Below are 20,620 nucleotides of genomic sequence, written 5' to 3' on the forward strand. Positions count from 1 at the left end.
CCATTGTGCTTCTCTGCCTAATATCTTATGCAAATTATACAATTTATAGCTTTAGATGTAATGTGCACTTGCCTGACGCCGCAAGGCAAGAGGAGTCTGCTGATTCAGGAATGCATTGCTTGACTGCCTCACCCTCATGAAGCAAGTGACAAACTCATTCCATAGATTTCTCCACCACTTGTTCCTGCAGCAGGACATACACATGAACAGGTGCAACCAGCCCACAGCTCCTCTCTCGGCACCCAAAAAATCAGAAGGAGGTCAGCTTCAGCCCAAAGTCAGCCAGCCAGAGTAATAGGACTGTGTCCAGCTAAAACATGCTGGGAGCACAGCCAAACATGTTCAGGTCTGGCTGTGCTGACCCATGGAGACTTCGCTCAGTGGGAGACCAAGACTACTCAGACTGCTTACCTCTTATGCCAGCACATGTAAGCATATATCCTACAGGACTCCCTCTGTGTTGGCCTCACATAGGACAGATATCTATTAACACTTCAGCCTGACTTCATTAAGCTCCCTGGCTCAAGTTGTCAGAAGCTGTCTTTTTTTTATTCTGAAGGACAATCAACATCAGAAAATATTGGTCTGAAAAGGTTACCAGGTTACCTACCCCTGTCCCACTGCATTCCTGCAAGAATAAATGCTCCTAACACCAACAGTGGCAGATGCTTGTCTATCTAACCTGCTCCTAAAATCTCCAGTACATGAGGTTTGAAACTATTGTTAGTTTGTCCCAGTACTACAGTAGCCTTGTGACCAAAAATCTTATCATACTTACCCCCTCCTCAGGGTGTTCAAACAGCATACTCACAGGCTTCCCAACTGCTGACTAACCCTGAAAAGTTTCCCCTGGTGAAGCAGGAAAGTTCAGCTTACATTTCACAGATCAAGAGAGTAAGCAAGGGTGTCATCAAAGCCCTGAATCTTGACAAGAGAGATCAAAACCACCTGGTTCCTGGCCCTGAGGCTCTATGTGCTACATTTTTTCGGAAACATCAGGTAATGCAAGTCAAACTGAACTAACAGAAAAATGTAAGTATCCCCTCAAATTCGGCTTAAATGCAACTGCACTAGCAATACAGATCCTAAAATGTCAGAGTCATGTAGATGGAAAAAAATATCAGAGAGGAATCCATGTATGCCTGAGACTGGTGGATCTTGAGCTCATGTCTAGGTTTTTGGGTGCAACAACAGATACAGCCTTGCTGGTAGCTGATACAGTGCTTTTACGGGTTGTGGAAAGCAAGCAAAGTAAAAGGAGTAAGTTTCATGTCAATTAAGTGCAGACTGTGCTCCATAGTAAATTATACAAATGAAATGTTTCCTCAGGAAATACATAAAAGGTTTGTGTCAGCTTGATTATGTAAACAGTGCAATCAATGAAAGACAATAAGCACATCATAACTGATTCTTGCTCCATATTTATTCACTCATCTTTCTAGCTCTTTGCCTTTAGATTTAAATGTGGAAGGTTAATTGAGGTAATATTCGTTGAATGTTTGCATATTCTTGTATAAAGAATCCCAGAGTTTGTCTTTCCATCCCAAAAGAATGGATGTTGATCGAAGACATTCAGTCTTCTTAACCATCTTAAGATATTAAGTCTTCTTAGTCATCTAAGAGTAACAAGCAACAGGGCAAGAGGTAACAAGCCTCAAGCTGTGTCAGGGAAGCTTTAAACTGGATATCGGTAAAAATTTCTCTACAGAGAGGTTGATCAGGCATTGGAACAGGCTTCCAAGGGAAGTGGTGGAGTCACCATCCCTGGAAGTGTTCAAAAACCATGTAGATGCCCTCAGTGACATAGTTTAGTGGTAGACTTGGCAGTCCTGGGGTAATGGTTGGACTTGATGATCTTAAAGGTCTTTTCCAACCCAGCTGATTCTATGCCTTGCCCACAACGCTGTAGGTAGATTAATTGTATTATATATGAACCAGAACTTATCACAGGTTGGGGCTCATATTCAGTCTCCCTACTACTTACCTAGGTGGGCATCTTGTCAATACACCAGCAACTAAGTAAGCTGGTGCGATAGAATAAGCTCTCAGTTTTAAGTGAAGAAATTGTTTCAATGGAGTTTGATTTTCCCCACACACAACCAAGACTGCACTGGACCTTCCAAAATTAATAAAATACAAAGCAGAAAGCACAAAGCTCTTCTTGAACATTAACATCTTCCCTTGCCTTCCTGGTATGTTCAGCATCCCTTGGTCAAAAGAAGGACCTCATTCAGAATATGTATATACTCTTTGTCCATAGACCCATGGTGCATAGAGATCTGCAAGACTGACACTTAGCATCTCTGCAGCAAATATTTCACTGCTGTCTGGCACTCAATCAGAGACAGAGTAAGCACCCCCATGGCATCCACAAGCTCATTAAGAAGGACCTGGACTATGAACACTCCCCTTGTGCAGGAATTCCAATGCTGTATCTGAAGTCAACATGCTCAGTAACAGCCCAGTGCTCCCTTCTCTCCTTGGCCCAGCAGACACTAAAGCAGCTGGCAGCTGAACTGCAGCACATGGGTAATGCTGCAGCTATTCTGATCATGGAGCAGGCTTGTTAGGGCAGGCAGGTGGGTGAGACCTGTGAAACACTCATTGTTCAATCATTTTCCTATTTACATGGGAGATAAAATTTTGCAACTGGTCAGTTTTCCTCATGATTTTGCCAGGCAGCAAGGGAGGAAATGAAACAAAAGGTTTTAAAAGTTGACAAGTCCCAGTGTGCTAAGAAACACCTTGCCCTAGACAACACACCAGTGTGACCCAGAGGATGACCTCCTTGATCCTAATAGAAAAACTTCTTCAAGGGTGTTCAGGACCATTAAGTCCCTGCCCTGTATTATGAGTGCCTGCTCTGTGATGCCACGGCTCAGTCCCCTCATGCACACCCCCTTGCCCACAGGGTCTTGTGTGGGCTTTAATATAGCAGAAGAGAGCACTGAAGAGAAAAGGAGTCATAACCACATCATCCAGCCTTACTTCTGGAAGAGTAACAGCTTTAATGTATAACTGAAGTTCCCATTTTTCATAATAATTCATATAAAATCCTAAAACTTTATTCAAAAAATGTTAAAAGTGCCAAAATGGTGCTACTTGTGCCATGTTCAAATGTTATGTAGAACTAGAAAATTCTTTAAACCATCACTACAGCTTTAGCCATTCCTGCTTCCTGGGAGACAAGAAATGAACACAGGAATTATCAAACCAAATGAGACCACAATTCAGCTGATGCCATGTCAGCCCCATTTCTGAAACTGGGCAGTGGATTTCAAAAAAGAGGAAAGAGAGTATTTATTGCCCACATACATAGTCCAAGTTACCGAGTTCAGAGTTAATAAATGGAGTCTCTTTCTAACACCCAGCAGTCAGTACCATATACTCCTAACCATAATAGTTTGTAAAGCCTTTAAACCTACCTGTGCATGTTTTCTACCTTTTTCAGTCCAGCTGTAATCTTAGTTTACAGCTTATGGCAAATGCACACATAATCAGTGGAACTGTTCTCTGACAGGGTGAGAAAGAGAAAAAGAGAACATTTTTCCATTTATTCGTATTTTGTTTACTCAGGTTTTGTTCCACCTCTGCTAGCCCTGGGTTGACCTCTCTCTCCCGCCTTGTGTGGCTGTCTCTTGGCACCAACCATGTCCCTTTTCTCCAGGATTCCTTTCATTTCTAATGCATGTTTTTAAATTCAGGAAAGCAGAACTGAAAACAGTCTTCAGGGAAAGAAAGTGCTTTATTTCCATAACTGTATGCTGAGTATCTTCAATGCTATTTTTGGCCTCCCTAATCTTTTTGTTTGGTTCTGTTGGCATGTTCTCATTTGACTACTGAGGCAGAGGGGGCAGAAGTTTCCAGTGAGCTACCCACTGTGACGCCAAGGTCTTTCCTGAGCAGTTAGTCAATGTAGAGTTAACAATGCATGAGCCGTCCATATTATTTCTTTATGGGCCCAAGGGACTGCAATAAACTGTATCTATCATCATTCTGACTTCTTCACCAACTTTTGGTAGACCCATCTGATATTGCTGTCTCCCACTGCCTAGAAAAAAACTAAACACACTGGACTTATCTGAAAAGTCTGCCATCCTGTGTACATCTGCCTTTTCCAGAATTATTAATAAATGTCCTGGAATGCCTCTAGTATGGGAGCTTGACTTGCCACATTGAAAGCAGTTTATTTATCTGTCTTTCATCTCTGTCTCACACTTTCTGACGCTTAAGTTTACTTAAAATCCACCCTCCGAAGAGTGATTTTTAATTTATTTTTGAAAGTTATTTCAATGTGCTGACTTGTGTCCAGCTATTCAATCTGTAGCTGACAGCTTCAAAGAACTATAATAGGCCAGAAGTCCTGAAGGCAACCAGAGCAACATGGCCACGCTGTGCCATTTAGGGACACCCAATTTCTACTATTCAGACTATTTTAACCCCATTTAACAAGCAGTGGTTCACTCTCAGTGCAGAACTAAACAAGTTGCATGTTTCCCTACAAATGCCACAAGTTCTAAAACATGGTCCGCATATAGCTTACCCACAAAACAGAGTATGAAAGGATGCAATGTATGTCTGTAACCCTATCCTTCTTTTCAGTGTAGCATCTTTCAGTTTTCAATGAGCTAGGCTGTATTCTGCAGAACCAGTTTTGTTTCCTTTATAGAAATGTAGTATAGTGACCTGAACCATGATTACTGACACTCCAGAAGAGCTGTCTTCATACAGCCATACCAGCCTAGAGATGCATTTGGATCTGTTTCCACCCCATATGCAGTCTTTACTAACCACTACCAAAAGAAGGATACCCCAAACATGAAGAAGAGCAAGATGTTAGTGGTGTAGTGTACCAAATGACAGTAACAAATAAATGACCTTACCTAGAAAGTCTATGAAGCAAATGACCATTGAGGTTTGGATCCACTCAATCATAAACTAACCAGGACAAAAAGAATCTTGGATCATCTCAAGTCCCTCTCATCAACCTTTACACCCACAGCCTCTCCTGCTCTAGCTTTCGAAAGCCATTTGGAAAATTCATGAGATAGAACCAATTACTGACATCAAGGAACACAAAGGTACTCAAACTTTCATTATTTTATTTGCTGATACACTCAGATGTTGTAGCAGTTACACAAAGCCAGTAGATTAGTGAAACAGAAGCTGAGTCCTTTTAGAGTGGATGTTAGTGGCCTTGGCAAAGGAAAGCAGCCTCTTCATGGATCTCTCAGGTACTGTTATTAACTGACCCCATGCAATACTCAGAAAGCCTTAAGGTATTGCTGGGCTCTTCATGAGGATAGATTAGAATCTAACCAGGTGTCTCACATGTCGGCTAGATACTTATCTGAGGAAATGTGAGGGGTGCTACTTTTCTTGTCCATACTAGACTACTGTAACACATACAAACATTGAAGGTCCTTTCCAACCCAAACTATTCTAAGTTTATCTAGTCCAACCCCCCTGCAATGTAACATCTTAAAATAAACTGCTTCTTCAGCAGCAAAAGTGACATACAGAATCATGTTCTACTATCTGAGTCCTGGTTTCTAATTCAGATGAAAGATTCTGTTTTTCAAGACTTATTTCTCAAACTCTGATCTTCTACTCATACAACAAGTATGAGTAGAAGCATCAGCCACTTACTGCAAAAAGTATTCCCAGTTAAGTTTCACACTGATATTGTGAGCAATTTATCTTTCATTGCTCCATCCTTAATTTTTCTAGCACTCAGATACTTGAGAAAAGTATCTTCTGTTGTTGGATGCCAGCCAAGAAAATTTCTGCTCAGGAAGATCAGAATAACTTGAAACACAACTGTGCTGGAATTTAAAACATCTGGTTTATTCAGTGAAGACTTCCTCATGACAAGAAGAATCCCTGCTCCTCCTTTTCTAAATCCAGAGAGACAATTACCATCAAAACTTAATCCATGTTCTGTTCTTATACCCAAACTGATGCTTTAAGAATGCCTCATGACAATGGAGTGCAGTCATGGCTTGTATCTTTACCCCATTAAAGCAGATTTGGTCATTCTTCAGATCTACCAAAGCCCCACACACAAAATTAATAGAAGCTCTTGCTTATTTTGAAAGCTCAGGGACCATCAAGACTACTAGGATCAAAGATGAAGATTGTTTGCTGGTTCAAGAAGTTCTGGCTGGCACATCGTGAGACAAAAGGATAAAAATGTTTTCTGTATTATTCTCTGGGCATTGTGTCTTTTGGACAGCAGAGTCAGCTTGAACAATCCCACACTGATGTGTCTTAGCAGGCCAGAAACAGCCTGAGAGCAGACTGCCATTCCTTATTAAAAGAACAGGGACTGTGCCTATCATTTCCACAGCGGCCTCCAGCTTTCTGGTCCCTACTACCTACACCAGGATAAAACTGACAGCTCAAAATAATGAAAACCTAGGAAAGGAGGGGCAAGAAGGAAAGGGAGAGTCTGTTCATGTTTTCTGTTTATAAATGCCTGACTTTCAGCATTCTTACCTTAGAAAATCCTTCCGTAAACTACCTTAACAAGAACAAACAATGGTACAAGAGAGGAGATTTCAGCTCCCCTATAGGGCTTTCCATGTTCTTTGCCTGCTATTTCTCTCAGGATAGGATTAGTCCTTTGGAAGCAGCTGCCTTCTTTAGATTTCAAAGCCAGAGCTTGTCTATTGTAACACCAACATGTCTGTGTCCCTTTGTCAACCCCCTCCTAGATGGGTGAACGTGCCTTTATGAGAAAGGCATCAGGTGACACCTCCCTGGGTCAAAAGTCCCAGAGTCATTCCAGTTTGACAGAGCAGGGCTGAGAGCTACCAAGTGCTGACAGCTGGGGCGCACAGCACTGCCACGTGCAGTACTGCTGTGTGCTGATGCGTTTGGACAAGCTCCTTCCAGTTACAGTGAATATTAATTCCATTCGTTACTCCTCTTCATGCATGCACACAAGTTTTCAGACCAAAATTAAAATGCAGTGAGTGAACATGCACCACACTTGGATAGAGGTAATGAGACATCTGTTCTTGGTGGAAAGCAAGCATACAATCAACAAGGGAGACTTCTGCATTGAAAAACTGGTGCGGTTATTGGCAGTAGCTAACATCAGCTCTCTAACTTAGATGTCCCTACAGAAACAAGTCAGCCTCAGGTGGGTGATTTAGAGCCTTCAAATTAAAACCAGATTTTTCATTTCATTTTAATAGCAGCTTCAAATACAGACAGAGGTGCCTGAAGTTGACCTGTGTGACTATTCTTCTACCTCCCCTCTGACCAAAACTGGTATGAAAAGTAGGCCACAGAGAGTAGAGGGCACAGTTTCAAAAGGGGAATGCCTAGAGCTATGTATATACAGCTATTTTCAGGCACTTTTAACTTGGTGGCCTGATTTTGAGAAGTTCTGAGTATGTACCACTCCAGCAATGTACATGCTCCGTAACTTACAAAAAAAAAATAAAACCTAACTACCTACTTTGGCATTGAACGGGAAATACCCAGTTTTCTAATCGAGAACAGATCTACAATTTCTGTTAAAAGGATACCCACACAGACTGCTTGGCATCAGAGACTCTCTATATCAGAGTATGTATGTCTGGAAAAGAGGTTTCTGCCCTGTGGCATCTAAAGGAAAAGACAGGTCAAGTGTCACTAGAAGAGAGATACACAAGGATGAGATGCTGTGCCCAAGGTCATGCAGCAAGTCAGAACCTGCACCAAGCAGAAAACCCTGAGCCCCTTATCAAGTGCCTTACCCATTACATCATGCTGAGCCTTGCTCCTAGTCACAAAAGATACTTGCAGCTGTTCAAGGAGTTATTTCTAAGTCAGACAGACAGAATCTAGTAATAAGTGTAGGGAAAAAGGATGCCATAATCTGTTCTGCAATATACCCCCAAATCAGAAAGGGGTGCACACAGCAGCAACTGCATCTCATATAATAGTAAATAATCAAACAAATTATTACATGCTGGGATTAGAATATCACAGTTAAAGAGCTTTAGTTTAGTGTCCCAAGGGAATAGATCCCATACTTCAAAAAAGATGTTAGAAGAGACAAATTCAGAAGTCAGTTTGGCCCATCAGGAGTTCTCTCATCTAGCAGAATCCTACAAAGACTAGTTTTTGTATGAATTTTAGATTTGGAGTTAAATTTAAGAATCTAAGATCAGAAGATTTTAAAATCATGATAAAAGCCAGGTGGAAGTGGTTAAAGAAATGAACTCCAGGGTCTGCAATATCTGAAGGTCAAATATTACTGAAGAAACCTCCAAGTCACTTGAGACAGCAAAGGAAGCCGAGTAGCCAATGGGAACACTGACTAGGTAGACCACTGAGCGAGTAGCATGTTTACATTATTTTTCGTTTGAAATCTTCCAGTTTAGATTCTTACTTGTAAGATACGTGGGGAATTTTAAAAGCTTTTAATCTTTAAAACTAAATATGTAATGCAAAAAGGTTAGCTAGTGCCTAGTCACAGTGATTATCTGTTATCACCCTAGGCATAAGCTAAAAAGTCAGATCTTGAATTCCAAGGCTGCAGGATCCCAGCTTTTCAACACAAGATCAGAGAATTTAGTTGTTTATCATGAGGTTAAAGCTTAAAACAGACACAGCTCCAGCCATACAATACCCTGCTAAAACAAAATTTCTGTTAAATAATGCTCTTAATCTTTCACCAAACATTACAGGACCTCATCTAGAGCACTATATCAGAAGCATTTCTTTACAGATAAGTAAACAAAGCAATACAGCTGCTAAGACAACTCAACAGCTACGCAAAAAATCTATTCAGTGACTTACTTCAACATAGACCTGCCAGCTATGTAGGACACACACTGGAAATGCAACCTTTATTTTCTCAAACCTTAGTAAAAAAGACTCAGGAGTGAAGGTTTCAGAAGCACTACCTCTTTTAGAGCTTGCACTCAACAGAGAACAGGAAAAAGACCATTGCTTAAAAAAAAGAATTCATTAAAATCAATGCTAAAATATATCTTACAGACTTTTCCCCCCCTCCTACTTCCTTCCAAGGGAGATATCACTATGTATACTGAAGAAAATAATGTCTGCAAAGTCACCTAGCAACTGCTACAGCTGCATGCTAGCACACCAGGTTCAAGGTGAATCCTGGAGCAGGTCACCCAGAGAGGTCCTCCAGTCTCCACCTGCAGAGAGACACAAAACCGAAATGGATAAACTTGGGGAACCTGCTCTGTAATATACTTCTTTGAGCAGCGAGTTGGACTATATGATCTCAAGAGGTCTCTTCCAACATCAAGGATTCTGCAAATCTGTGAACTTTTTATTTCCACAAGGACTGAGTGATTACAGTGTCAGTTTAGGACACGGAAAGTTCTCTTGCTTTCCTTCGGACTACATGTACAGTTCTTGCCTAGTACTCAGTTCTCCTCCACCTCCATTCCTTTAGTGGCTGCAGAAACTCTGCGGTGGCAGAGACAAGGACTGTGCCACAAAGTGCTTTTCCAACCCATTCTCAGGAAGCTGGATCAAAGTACTCATCACTCATACACCTGAATCCATGAAGAGGGAGCTACAGGACTTTCAGAAAGCCTAGCAATGTCTAGATGCCCAGTTTTAAACACATTAAATACAGATTTCTCTTTTTCAGGAAGCATGGAGAATTCACTGTCAAAAGGGCAGGCAAGGCATTAACTTGGACATCTGAAGGATAATTACATTTAAAATCAAGCTGTTTATAGAACATGGGTCCCTATTGCTGCAGAACACTGTCACCTTAGCAACAGCTGCCATTTTCAAAGGTGCAGGCAACACAGAGGGAAGAAGCAGCGTGCAGACTAGAGTCGGCAGAGTATGTGGTCATCCTCCCTTTAACTCAACTGATGCAAGTCTTTAGTTATACAGTTCTTCTAAGGTCTACAAGGACAAAAAGAAGCATAAACTGAAGCTCATAGGTAAAGACTATACTTCATTTATAGTTACTTTAAAACATAATTCAAATAGATGTGACGATCACCCTGAATCCAAAACTGGTCTATAAACAAACACTGAATTTTCTTTTGAAAGACTTTCAACAGCAGAAGATTTCTCCTTACACACATTCACAACTCTCCAGAGTTTCTGGCATTCCTTTGGAAGAGATACTCCCTTACACTGAACTTAACCCATAACATCAATACTGTATCCTTCTTTGATAAACTTGGCTCTCCAGTTACAGCTAAAGACTAGCACTAGCACTATTTTCTTGGCATTGACATCCATTTTGAAATTCTAGAACAAAAAAAGATGTGGCTCCTATGACCTCATGCTATTCACAGATGTATTACTTCTTGTTTGAGTTTCCTAAGTGCTCATGGCCTTGGGGTATGACATGACAGCTGCAAGTAGAAAACACAATTTAGCAGGTGAAAACAAGGAGAAAGGAAAAAACCCATGACACTGTCTAGAGGGATGCAACTTTATTCTCACTGCAGATCATTATATGCAGGAATAGAGAGGCTGATCTACTTAGGCCAGAATGAGAAGACAGACAATTACTCAGCTCTCCTGAGATTTCCCCTGCAGAATACAAAGTTGGTTCAAGGTGTCCATCATGATATTTCTGATGAAGAGACAGAAATAAGATGAGATGAAAAGAGGGTGTAGAGGACGATGATGACACAGGGACAGGGGAAATATGGTCACCTAACACTGCATCAGCCAGTGAGAACAGCTGAAGCTTTTCCTTACCCCATTCCTCTACTTCATTAATAGCTTCTCTTTAAAGTGTCAGTTTCAACTGAATACAAGCCTACTTTTTTCTTTTTCCTCCTTAAGCATTTATTCCTTTTTCACATCAGTTTGACCAGAGGAGGTCAAAATAAATATGCACAAGACAGACTACTCACATAGATGGAATGCTCTCCAAAACATACTGTAATAAATAATAGTAATTGTAAACAGTAACAATACTGATAGCAATTTAGGAAAAATAAACAAACAACCCCCCAAAAACAAATCACACCCCCCCCCCCAAAAAAAAATTCCACAACCCACCCTACTGAGTATCTCCACTGCTAGAACAAAATCCTAACTACTTTCTCAGAGCACAGGTTTCCCTCAGCACCTCTCTCCCATTCACAACTAGCAATAACCACTCCATACCAAAATCCTTTTAAACTAACTAAGCATTCTCTCCTAAAGAGATTTCAAAAGACAAGGGAGAGTGCTGTGAATTATTAGTCTTATTTTTACATAAAGACACTGCTGATGGGGCCAGGCAGGTCAGATGCAAACAGCATGTCTATAAATTCACAATTATAAAAATACAAATTGATAAGCTTCTTATCTGCCAATCAGGATAGTGGTAATGCAGTCACAATGGCAATTCCAGTAACACCCAACTAGTACACAGTTCAGCAATGGGATTTCCCCAAGTACAGTCATGTATATGAAACAGTTACTTCACGAGCTAGTCTAGATTTAAACTCAAAAGCCAATAAATTCTTCAAGAATAAGATAGTTACAGCAATAGAAAGGGTTAAAATGAAAGGCTAAAAACCCAACAGTTCCAATGGTTAAAATAATAATAAGGTATCAGAATAATTCAGGTTGAAAAGGCACATCTTCTAAACATGAGAATACTGCCAAGTAAAGACAACAGTCTATGTCAGGTAACTAGCCAACAACAGAAATGCATTTGTTACTCCTAGTAATTAACATGTGCAATAGGCTTTCAGTGCTTCTAAAAGATCATAGCTCTATTTGCAATTTAAATTCTTTCAATCCTTTCCAAAACCAGTTTTTCTTCTTCCATAAATCTCCCCCAAGTTCAGGCCTCAGGATTCTTATGGCAAGCTGCTGAGTTTCTACAGTCATCTCAATTTACCAGCATGCACAAAAAGACACTGTTTCCAGAAGATTTCTGGGAATGCTCACTGCACAAAATATGCTCCCCATTAAATCCACATCGTATTTTTAACCAGATGCAAACCTCCTTTGTGTACATGGAAAGAGAACATGAGGTTCCAGAGAGCAATCCTGTGACACAGTAATGCTTCAGTGCTTGTGCTCACATGGAGAGACAGAATGCAAGGATCCCAAAACCCACTACTTCAGACATCACCTCCAGCCTCCAGAAGCCAGCTACTTCCTTCTCTAGTCAAAACAAAAACCTTCAGGGAGAGCAGGTATCTGCCTACCTTGCATGTATGCCTCTATTTGTCGAATTAGCTCGTAAGACTTGGATCGGTCCAGAAGTGTGCGAATAGCTGGAAGAGGGTCCAGGATAATGGTTTCTGGATGAGCATCAATATACTCCTGGGGGAAAAAAAAAAAAAAAAATAGAGAAAAAAAAAGTCATTAGGTTGGCTGAAGAGTGTAGAAAAATAATGAGGTGGGGAAAAGAAGAGGCCAAGTTAAAATCTTCAAGGTTTCTCTTTAAAGGGAGGCAAACAGACATGAGCAACACACGAAATCATTAGGTAGTCTGGACACTGATATTTGAAACAAACACAAGCATGACAGGTAACTGTTTTAGGATGTCAAATTTCTCCTGTGGACTTGCTATGAGCAGCGAAACCTGTTCTGCAGTCACGTCAACTCAGAAGGGAGCCAGTAGCAAAGTGCCACAGTAACAGCTCTGAGCAGGGCTAAGAAAAGCAATTAGGAGAAGAAAGATGACACACTGCTATACTGAGGTCAGCCTTGCATCAAATTACAATTACTACACCTGAACACCACAACTATCTGAACTAAGCTCAGAACTACATCTGGGTGCTTTAATATTGTTATTACTGCTGTCCTTTATATGAGCTGAAGACAGTGTTATGAGCTGAACTATAAAGGCTGGAAATTTTTTTGGCAGAGCTGAAGAGATTGCTGCTTCACTGTGTATTCATTGAGCTTTGAAAGCATCTATCTTGCTGCTTCTCTAAGATCATACTCTCCTATCTCAACTACAAGAACAAAGTAAAGTTAATGCTGTCAATGAATCTTCATCTTGGGAATTCAATGTGACATGACTGCACCGTTGTGTTGTGGCCATCAACACAGACACAGCTGCCAGGTATTGCCCTTGCAAACCGAACAAAACTTCCTTCTCGGAACAAAAGCTTAGTTCCTTCATCATTGCCCCAATGTGGAATCACAAAGTCAATGGGACGAAGAAGAATCCATCATACCCTATCCAAAAATCAGACAAACATTTCCAAATTTAACATCTGTTGTACCAAACTTCAGAAAGCATCTTTACATTTACACTCATTTATTTAAATCCATTCATGCAGATGCATAGCAAATGCTCCTACAAGTAATGGACTTCCATGAAGTCTTACTGCCCTTCAGTTGATTACTTCAGAAAACAAAACATACTCTACAAGATACTTGGCCATACTGTGAGGTGGCCTCAGGAGATGCACTTTGCTAGACACTAAGCTAGAGAGAAAGGAACAGCATCATCTATTCCCAGCAAGAGATTCTGTGCCAGACACTGACTGAAGAAGCGGGGTTTCTCCCTCCACTCCTCCTAGCCTGGCAAACTGTTGCTTTCTGCTGATTATGTAGCCTGAACTGACGGCTTTCTAAAGGAGATTATTCTTTTGAGGCTAAGAGGATCCAGCATTGGGGTTTAACGAACCCACTGCATCACCCACAGCAAACAAGTAGCTTTCCTTCACAGGACATGAGGCGCCTTTCAGTGGCAAGACACATCTGACGTATTTAATAATCCCTGCAGAACACAAACAGTGAATTCCTCAAAGATATGCTCAACCTTGCTACTACCTGTGAAAAGTAAGGGACAGAGCCTTTTGCACAACCAGTCAAGACTGTCAAATCCAGAGGTTGTCTCACCCTTGCAGTGTAACCTGCATGAAAAGCTGCTTCAACTCACTGGAGCAGAAGCTGGTCTCATTTCACGTCATTCATACCCAGAACATACATATAAATGTTTTTATGAGTCTCCTGCCCCAGGACTTAAGAGTCTCAAGCAGAGCAGTCAGTTTTCAAATATGGAACAGCTGGGGATTTTTTAAGACATGAAGTAACTTGTTACCTAATGCATCTTAAACACCTATGCATATGTGCCCTTACACACAGCAGCTAAAAGACCTTGTGGAGCTAGGATGATCCAGTGATGAGGCCATTAGTTTAAACTCGGTGATCACAAAACTGTACTTGAGCATTTCAACATATGAAAAACATAACAAGACACCATGTTAGCACCTCTAAGCCTCAGCTTAAAAGACAGAGAGCTATCACTGTACGCATCTTCCTGAGCACATTGAAAAGTTGAGCAGCCGGTAAGTATACACAGTAACCAGGCTGAGCAAGCCACAGCTCTAAAACATGACCTCAGCAGAGGTCTGACAGCAAGCATCCTGCAGTGTTTCTGATGCACGTACTAGCTCTTCCTTTCACACTGTGCTGATTACTCCTTTGTCTTGACCAGTCTCTGGTTCCACCTTGAATTCAAGCTCCTCATACTTCCATCCTGGCCCAGCTCATACTAATCCTTCCCCTCACATGTACATTTGTCCTGCCTGTGGCCTTCACCCCCCTTTACTCCCCTCCAAGGAGGGAATGGTTGTCTCTTCCTCCTTGTGCACCTGCCCAAATCTTTCTGATGCTCACATCAGCATTGAGGACTAATCTCACCTCCCTGGGTTAGGGGCATTCCATTTGTTATTTTGGCTTATGTTACTCTAAGGATTTCCAGAGAGAGCCTTGCTTTTTCACACTTTCTATAAGGAACTTCACTGTGCTTTATTTATAATGATAATAGCTCTAAGCTGCATTAAAAGATCATCCAAGCAGTAAGTTTGACACAGCATAACACAGTTTAACAGGAATGAAGGCATGATCCCAAGGCCACTGTACACTAGGCAACATGGCAACAGAAGGGAGCATCTTAGCTGACTTTCCAGTGACCTATTTCTCATCTTATTGCCTTGAGGAGCTTCCAAAAAACTCTGTAAATGAAGGAGGAGATGAAGGATGTTTTCCAAAAGCCATTTAGAGTCTGGAGGACTTTAACAGACTACTATAATGTCGAGAAGAACTGCACTGAGTGTAAGGTGACAGACCTCCACACACACAGGGAACATTAGATTTCTTTATAAAACAAGGAAGTTTCTCAGCATCAAACCTCTGTCAAGTACTAGTCTCCATCTCTCCTCCATATACAGGCCTAGGTACTTGGGCAGGTAGAGGGCACAGGAATGGTAAAATTCAGAGATGTCAGCAGGGCAGTGAAGATCTGCATCACCTGGGTAAAGGAAGGGACTAGGACCTGAAGTACATGTCTCCTAGAGCTACTCTGGGGACAGGCTACAGATCTTCCCATTTAAAATGAATCCAGAAATGGTCTCCCCTTTGAAGCAAAGGCATCTGTCAATGAAGAACAAGGTCAATGTATTTGCACAGGTCATCTCTATTTGAACACTGGTGGGTAACTGCTGAAGTTGTTCAGGGAACAGAAACATCAAAACAGCACTCCAATCTTCACAACTCTGCTTTCCTCAGTATACTGTATTGCTTGGATTTCCATCACAAAGCACACTAAGCCATCACTGAATATACAACTGTGAAGATTACTTAACAGATTGGAAACCTCTTGACATAGCCTGAGTAGCAGCACTCTTCCCATGTGTCATGGTTTAAACCCAGTCAGGTAATTCGTTCGCTCACTTCCCCCCCTTCTTCCCTCCCCCTACTCCCGGAGGGACGGAGAGGAGAATCGAAAAGAATGCAACTCCCACGGGTTGAGATAAGAACAGTTTAGTAACTAAGGTATAACACAAACCACTACTGCTACCACCAATGATAATAATGATAAAGGAAATAACAAGGGAAGAGAATACAACACCTCAGCACCAGCTGACCGATAACTCGCCCCCCAAGCCCGACCAAGCACCGACCGATACCTCCTCCAACCCTGCCGTCCCTCAGCCCTTCCGGCTAACTCCCAGTTACATCCTGGGCATGACGTGCTGTGGTATGGAATACCTCTTTGGTCAGTTTGGGTCAGGTGTCCTGTCTCTGTTTCCTCCCGGCTTCCCCTCTTCCCTGGCAGAGCATGAGGCTCACAAAGTCCTTGGCCAAACCAAAACATCGCTATCAGTTCTGTTCCCAGGCCGAAAATCAAAACACTGCACTGCACCAGCTACCAAGAAGGAGAAACATGACTGCTGCTGCTGAACCCAGGACACCATGGCACAGAATTGCTCCACTACCAGAAACCCAGATCTGGATAAACATCATGGGTTTGTGTCCAAGAACTTTGATAGCAGATGAGTTACTGTAGAAATGATCATGAAATTGGAGCAGTTGCAGAAGGTAAAGGGAAACACTGGATCTTTCAGTACAGCACCTTTCAACTTTGAATATTCAGATCTTCTCTGTTCATTCCAACAAAACAACTCTGCACCCTCCTTTGGTAGATTTACCTAAGACTTGTATCCAACAGCAGACTCCAGCAACCCAGGCAACAATCTCAAGATATTTAGGCTTCCCAACAATATTTTAAAAAGGCTCTGTCCTTGGGTTGCAGTTCAGCTTGACCTAGACAACATCAATGTTTTCCGCTTCCTAATCTTTGACATAATAAAAGCAAACAAGAAGGAACAAGGACTTTTAGCAGATCCTCCTTTGTTTGTATTCCAGGCTTGGCATTCAGTCATGCTCTGTACCAGCCCTGTTATTGGCAGAATACCAGCAATGAAACCTGAAATCAAAGAGAGATCAAGTATTTTATGTTCCCTATTAAATACCTCTGGATATAACCCAGATAATAAAAGACAAAAACAACAACAACAAAAACAAGAACAACAAAAAAAAACCAAAACGAACAAACAAAACCACCACCACACACAAAAAAAAACCCACAAAACCAAAGCACAAACCCAAAACAAAAAACAAAAAAAACCCCCAAAAAACAAAAAAACAAAAAAACCCAAAGTCAAACCAAAATAGCCACAACTCACAACAAACTTCTCTTGACAAGCCTATGTATAGATGAGAATAGAGTTGCCTATCATTTTACCCAAAAAGGTAGCTATTTTAAGATATATCTATTCATATTTTAACAGAAAGTTGATACAATATCTTCTGCAAATATTAGGTCATTAGATAATAAGAGAGACTCACTGACTTGATTTTATTGCTAGGTAATAAAAGTTTGATGATCTTTTGCTTAACATTAAACAAAAGTTACATATAAAAGGAAAAAAAAAAGTTAGCAAATGACACAGTAACAGCATTTGGATTTGTGTTTTCCTGTGTACAGGAACATGAAGATGACTGCTTGTAACAACAGATCAACACTTTCCAGTGGGGAAACAGATGTAAAGACAGACACCAGCTTGTCTAAAGAGTTTGCATCAGATTCAGACTTACAAGTTCCTTTTTCTTGTCTTAGGCTGTGATAGCCTCTTTTCACAGACACCAAAGGTAAAGGTGTAGGCAAGTTGGACCTTGAACACTTACCTCAAAACTGTCTGTCTGTCTCTGAATCTAAAAGAGATTCCTGCAGTGGCTGGGATGGATGAAGGAGGCAGCAAGGGGAACTGAGGAAAGGTCTTTCCTATTACATTTCTATTCACTGCACATCTCAAAGCAACTTTCTGAGTACTTAGCTTCTCTGGCTCACCTTCAAAAGTCCAACACTTCTTCAGGTTGCAAATACCTACCCATAAGAAGCTATCTACCACTTAGCACTCAAATGAAAAATTTTTAGTTAATTTTGCCTGCTTATAAGGAATTTTTCAAATGGGAAAACTACGGGTATTGGCCTTTGAATTCAGGTGCAAAAAGACCATTTCAACTGTCTCATCTTGTCTGCCCAATGAGAAAAAAAATTACTAAAATTTTATAATTTCCTTTGATTTTTCAGTTGCCTTTTCTCAGCAGAGCACATGAAAAGAAATGTGAAATCCATGGGTTAGGAATTTGGGGGGGTTAGAGGGGCATTAAAAATCCACTGACATAATCTCCAGGAGTAAGTACTCAAATCATATCCCCGCGGCTGAGAATTCTGAAGAAAGCAATCAGTGCAGCAAGAATAACACACTTCTCCCCTTCCAAGCAAGATCAAGACTCTAACTCCTTCCCTTCCAAAGTATCTCCCTAACTCTCCTTCCTCCCAGTCCCAAACCCATCTAAGGAAGCTTTTAAATCAAGAATAAAAGAGCCCTTCCTGGACATCTTCAGAGTGGGAGAGCCAACAGTCTGAGGGCAGGGGTGGGAGGAAACACTTAAAACTTTGATCAACCTGACAGCAGATGCCTAGGCATAAAACCTGCTTCTGATGTATCTTTTTAAGAAGGCTAATGCAAAGAAAAATCATTCAGAAAAAGCTCTGAAAGACAAATTAATAACCCTATTGATTTTCCATCATTAGAAACATCATTTTGAGTGGAACAGACTAGCACAAAGCTGCAACGAATGAAGCTACTCAAGCCCCTGCACAGCTATGACAAGCAGCTGCTCAGAGAGTATTTTGCTCTAATCAAAGCATAACAAAGGTTTCTCAGCCAAAACATTTTCTTTTTCCATAAAGCAGGAACTGGGGTAGTTTAGCTCTCTTTCTTACCAAGAACACTAGAACTGGAGCACAAGCAAGTGAAAGGACACCTGGAGACTATGCTTCTTTGCACCAGATTTCTCTCCATGTTCTTCTGGTCAAGAAGGAGCTACCAAGGACTATGACAATTGTTATGATTACTTTTTACAAGGCAATTAAGAACAGTCATTAAACAGCAAGTCAAAAACAGGATGCTAAGAGGCCTCATAGTCTATCAGCCCTTTCCACCAGACTGTACAGGGGTTCACCACAGACTCCAGAAAGCAGGCACACAGAATCATGTAAATGTGTTTCCTCCTCAGCTCCTGCAGATGAGATGGGTCAAGGCCTCTACAATACAGCACTGGAAAAAAGTTATTCTTACAAAGGTCATAAATTAAGCTCAGCAGACCATTTCTCCTCCTGTGGTCAAGAATCCCTTGCTTTCTACATCCTGGAAGACTGCTTTATGGAGCCAACAAGTATCATCTTGCTGTTACACTTACAGTCGGCAGCAGGAAAAACTGCCCTATTTGGTTAAGGTGATCAGAACCTTGTCAGTCTATCTAATGAAAATAAGAGAAACACACTTGAGCAGGTGCAGAAATACCCCAGTGCTTAGGCAACATCACACACACATAACTAGCTCTCTTGCCAGGTGGTCACTTCATGTTTTTTAAGTTGCTTATTGGTTTTAGTTTAACAAAACCAAAACACCTATCCTACCTCACACACTTCATACAAATCACTTATTACAATTATTTTTTTTTTCTATGGAACATATTTATCTTCATTTCTAATCAGTTTTCAATATCTTAAAAATAATACAGGGCAGATGGAGACAGACAGAAGTTTCCTGTCAGTTTCTGCCCTGTATACAAAATTACACAAGAATACCCTTTAGGCACACTCTGGTATGTAATTCAACACTGGCAGACTCTCTCCTCTCCTTCACTGGTTCCTGGGTACGTGTTTTACTACAACGAAAGTTTCCTGCATGCCAGTGATGTAGCACAACTCAGAACCAGAGGCCCAAGGCCTCGGTGTATGGGGAAGAGTATATCATTCAGAAGCCTACTCACAAGGGTACAGTTCAGTCTGTACATCATGTGTTGTCATAGCTACTGAAAAGTCATACCAGAGCTCCCAACAGAAACAAAACAACCTTAATTCCTTATGACAGCCATTCTGAGCTGACCTCAAGGGCTTCTCATATTAATCTCAAAAGGGAGTTAATATAATTTCCTTTAATTTACAGCTTGCAAAACAAAGCCTAGGAATGCCAATGGGATGGTCTAGATCACACTAATGAACTGTGGAAAAGCATGTGAGTGAACCCACATTTCAGGACCACCTTCTAATTCTTTAGACATTACCTTGCACTACTTTGCAGGAAGATGGCATCATCAAAAAAAAAAAAACAAAACATGTATTAGATAATACACTGCTTACTATACAAACAAGAACTAATGACAGGGAGAGAAGAACGAACACCAAGTGCTTAAATATAATATTCCTAAAAATGAAGTCCCCAGACAGCTGGGTGCAAACATTTCACAATACCGATTAAGCAAGTTTTTTAGCATAACCCTGCAACAGCCCTTCTAGAGTATGTTAGGCTGAAGTTCGCCATTGAAAACAGAGCAATGCTAAACTGGAATTAAGGAAAGCATTCAAAAAGGCTAAAACCACCATCAACAGGGACATGAAATGAAAATGTAGAGAAGCCCTCAAAGCATGAGCAGAATTCGCCACCATCCTTTGTACAGAAGACACTGGTATAAGACAATGTTCTGTACCCACAAGGTGCTTTTCACTCCATTTATTCCTGTCTTAAACAGTTGATACTATTAGTTGAACTGTATTTACCAATCAAGTCAGGAAACAGAGAACTATTTCTTTTCCATCTGACTTGCTCAGAGACTTATCCTCACTTCCATTTAATCTCTACTAAGTCAGCTCTGGAAAAATATATATGGAGCATGTGTTACTGTAGAGAGAGGTATTCTACTGACACATTCGCTTATTAACAGACACACCAACAATTAAAGGGTGCTGATTTACATGCAGCATATGCCCCAGGTGTGCGAACAACCTTTGCTTTCT

General features: G+C 41.0%; 1 protein-coding gene across 4 annotated transcripts in view; it reads right to left on the reverse strand.

Moving 5' to 3' along the window:
• The window catches only part of ITPK1 (inositol-tetrakisphosphate 1-kinase), a 142,702-nt gene that overhangs the window by 46,924 nt on the left and 75,158 nt on the right, over positions 1 to 20,620 (reverse strand). For all 4 annotated transcript variants that reach the window (XM_061463868.1, XM_061463870.1, XM_061463869.1 and 1 more), the window contains one exon: positions 12,156 to 12,273. In XM_061463868.1, coding sequence (XP_061319852.1) covers positions 12,156 to 12,273 — 118 coding nt within the window. The remainder of the gene's footprint in view (positions 1 to 12,155; positions 12,274 to 20,620) is intronic.

Source organism: Pezoporus flaviventris, unplaced genomic scaffold, assembly GCF_033815535.1.
Source record: "Pezoporus flaviventris isolate CSIRO_AGI_PZ_B2104156 unplaced genomic scaffold, CSIRO_AGI_Pfla_v1 ptg000036l, whole genome shotgun sequence".
In the NCBI taxonomy this organism is placed as follows: Eukaryota; Metazoa; Chordata; class Aves; order Psittaciformes; family Psittacidae; genus Pezoporus; species Pezoporus flaviventris.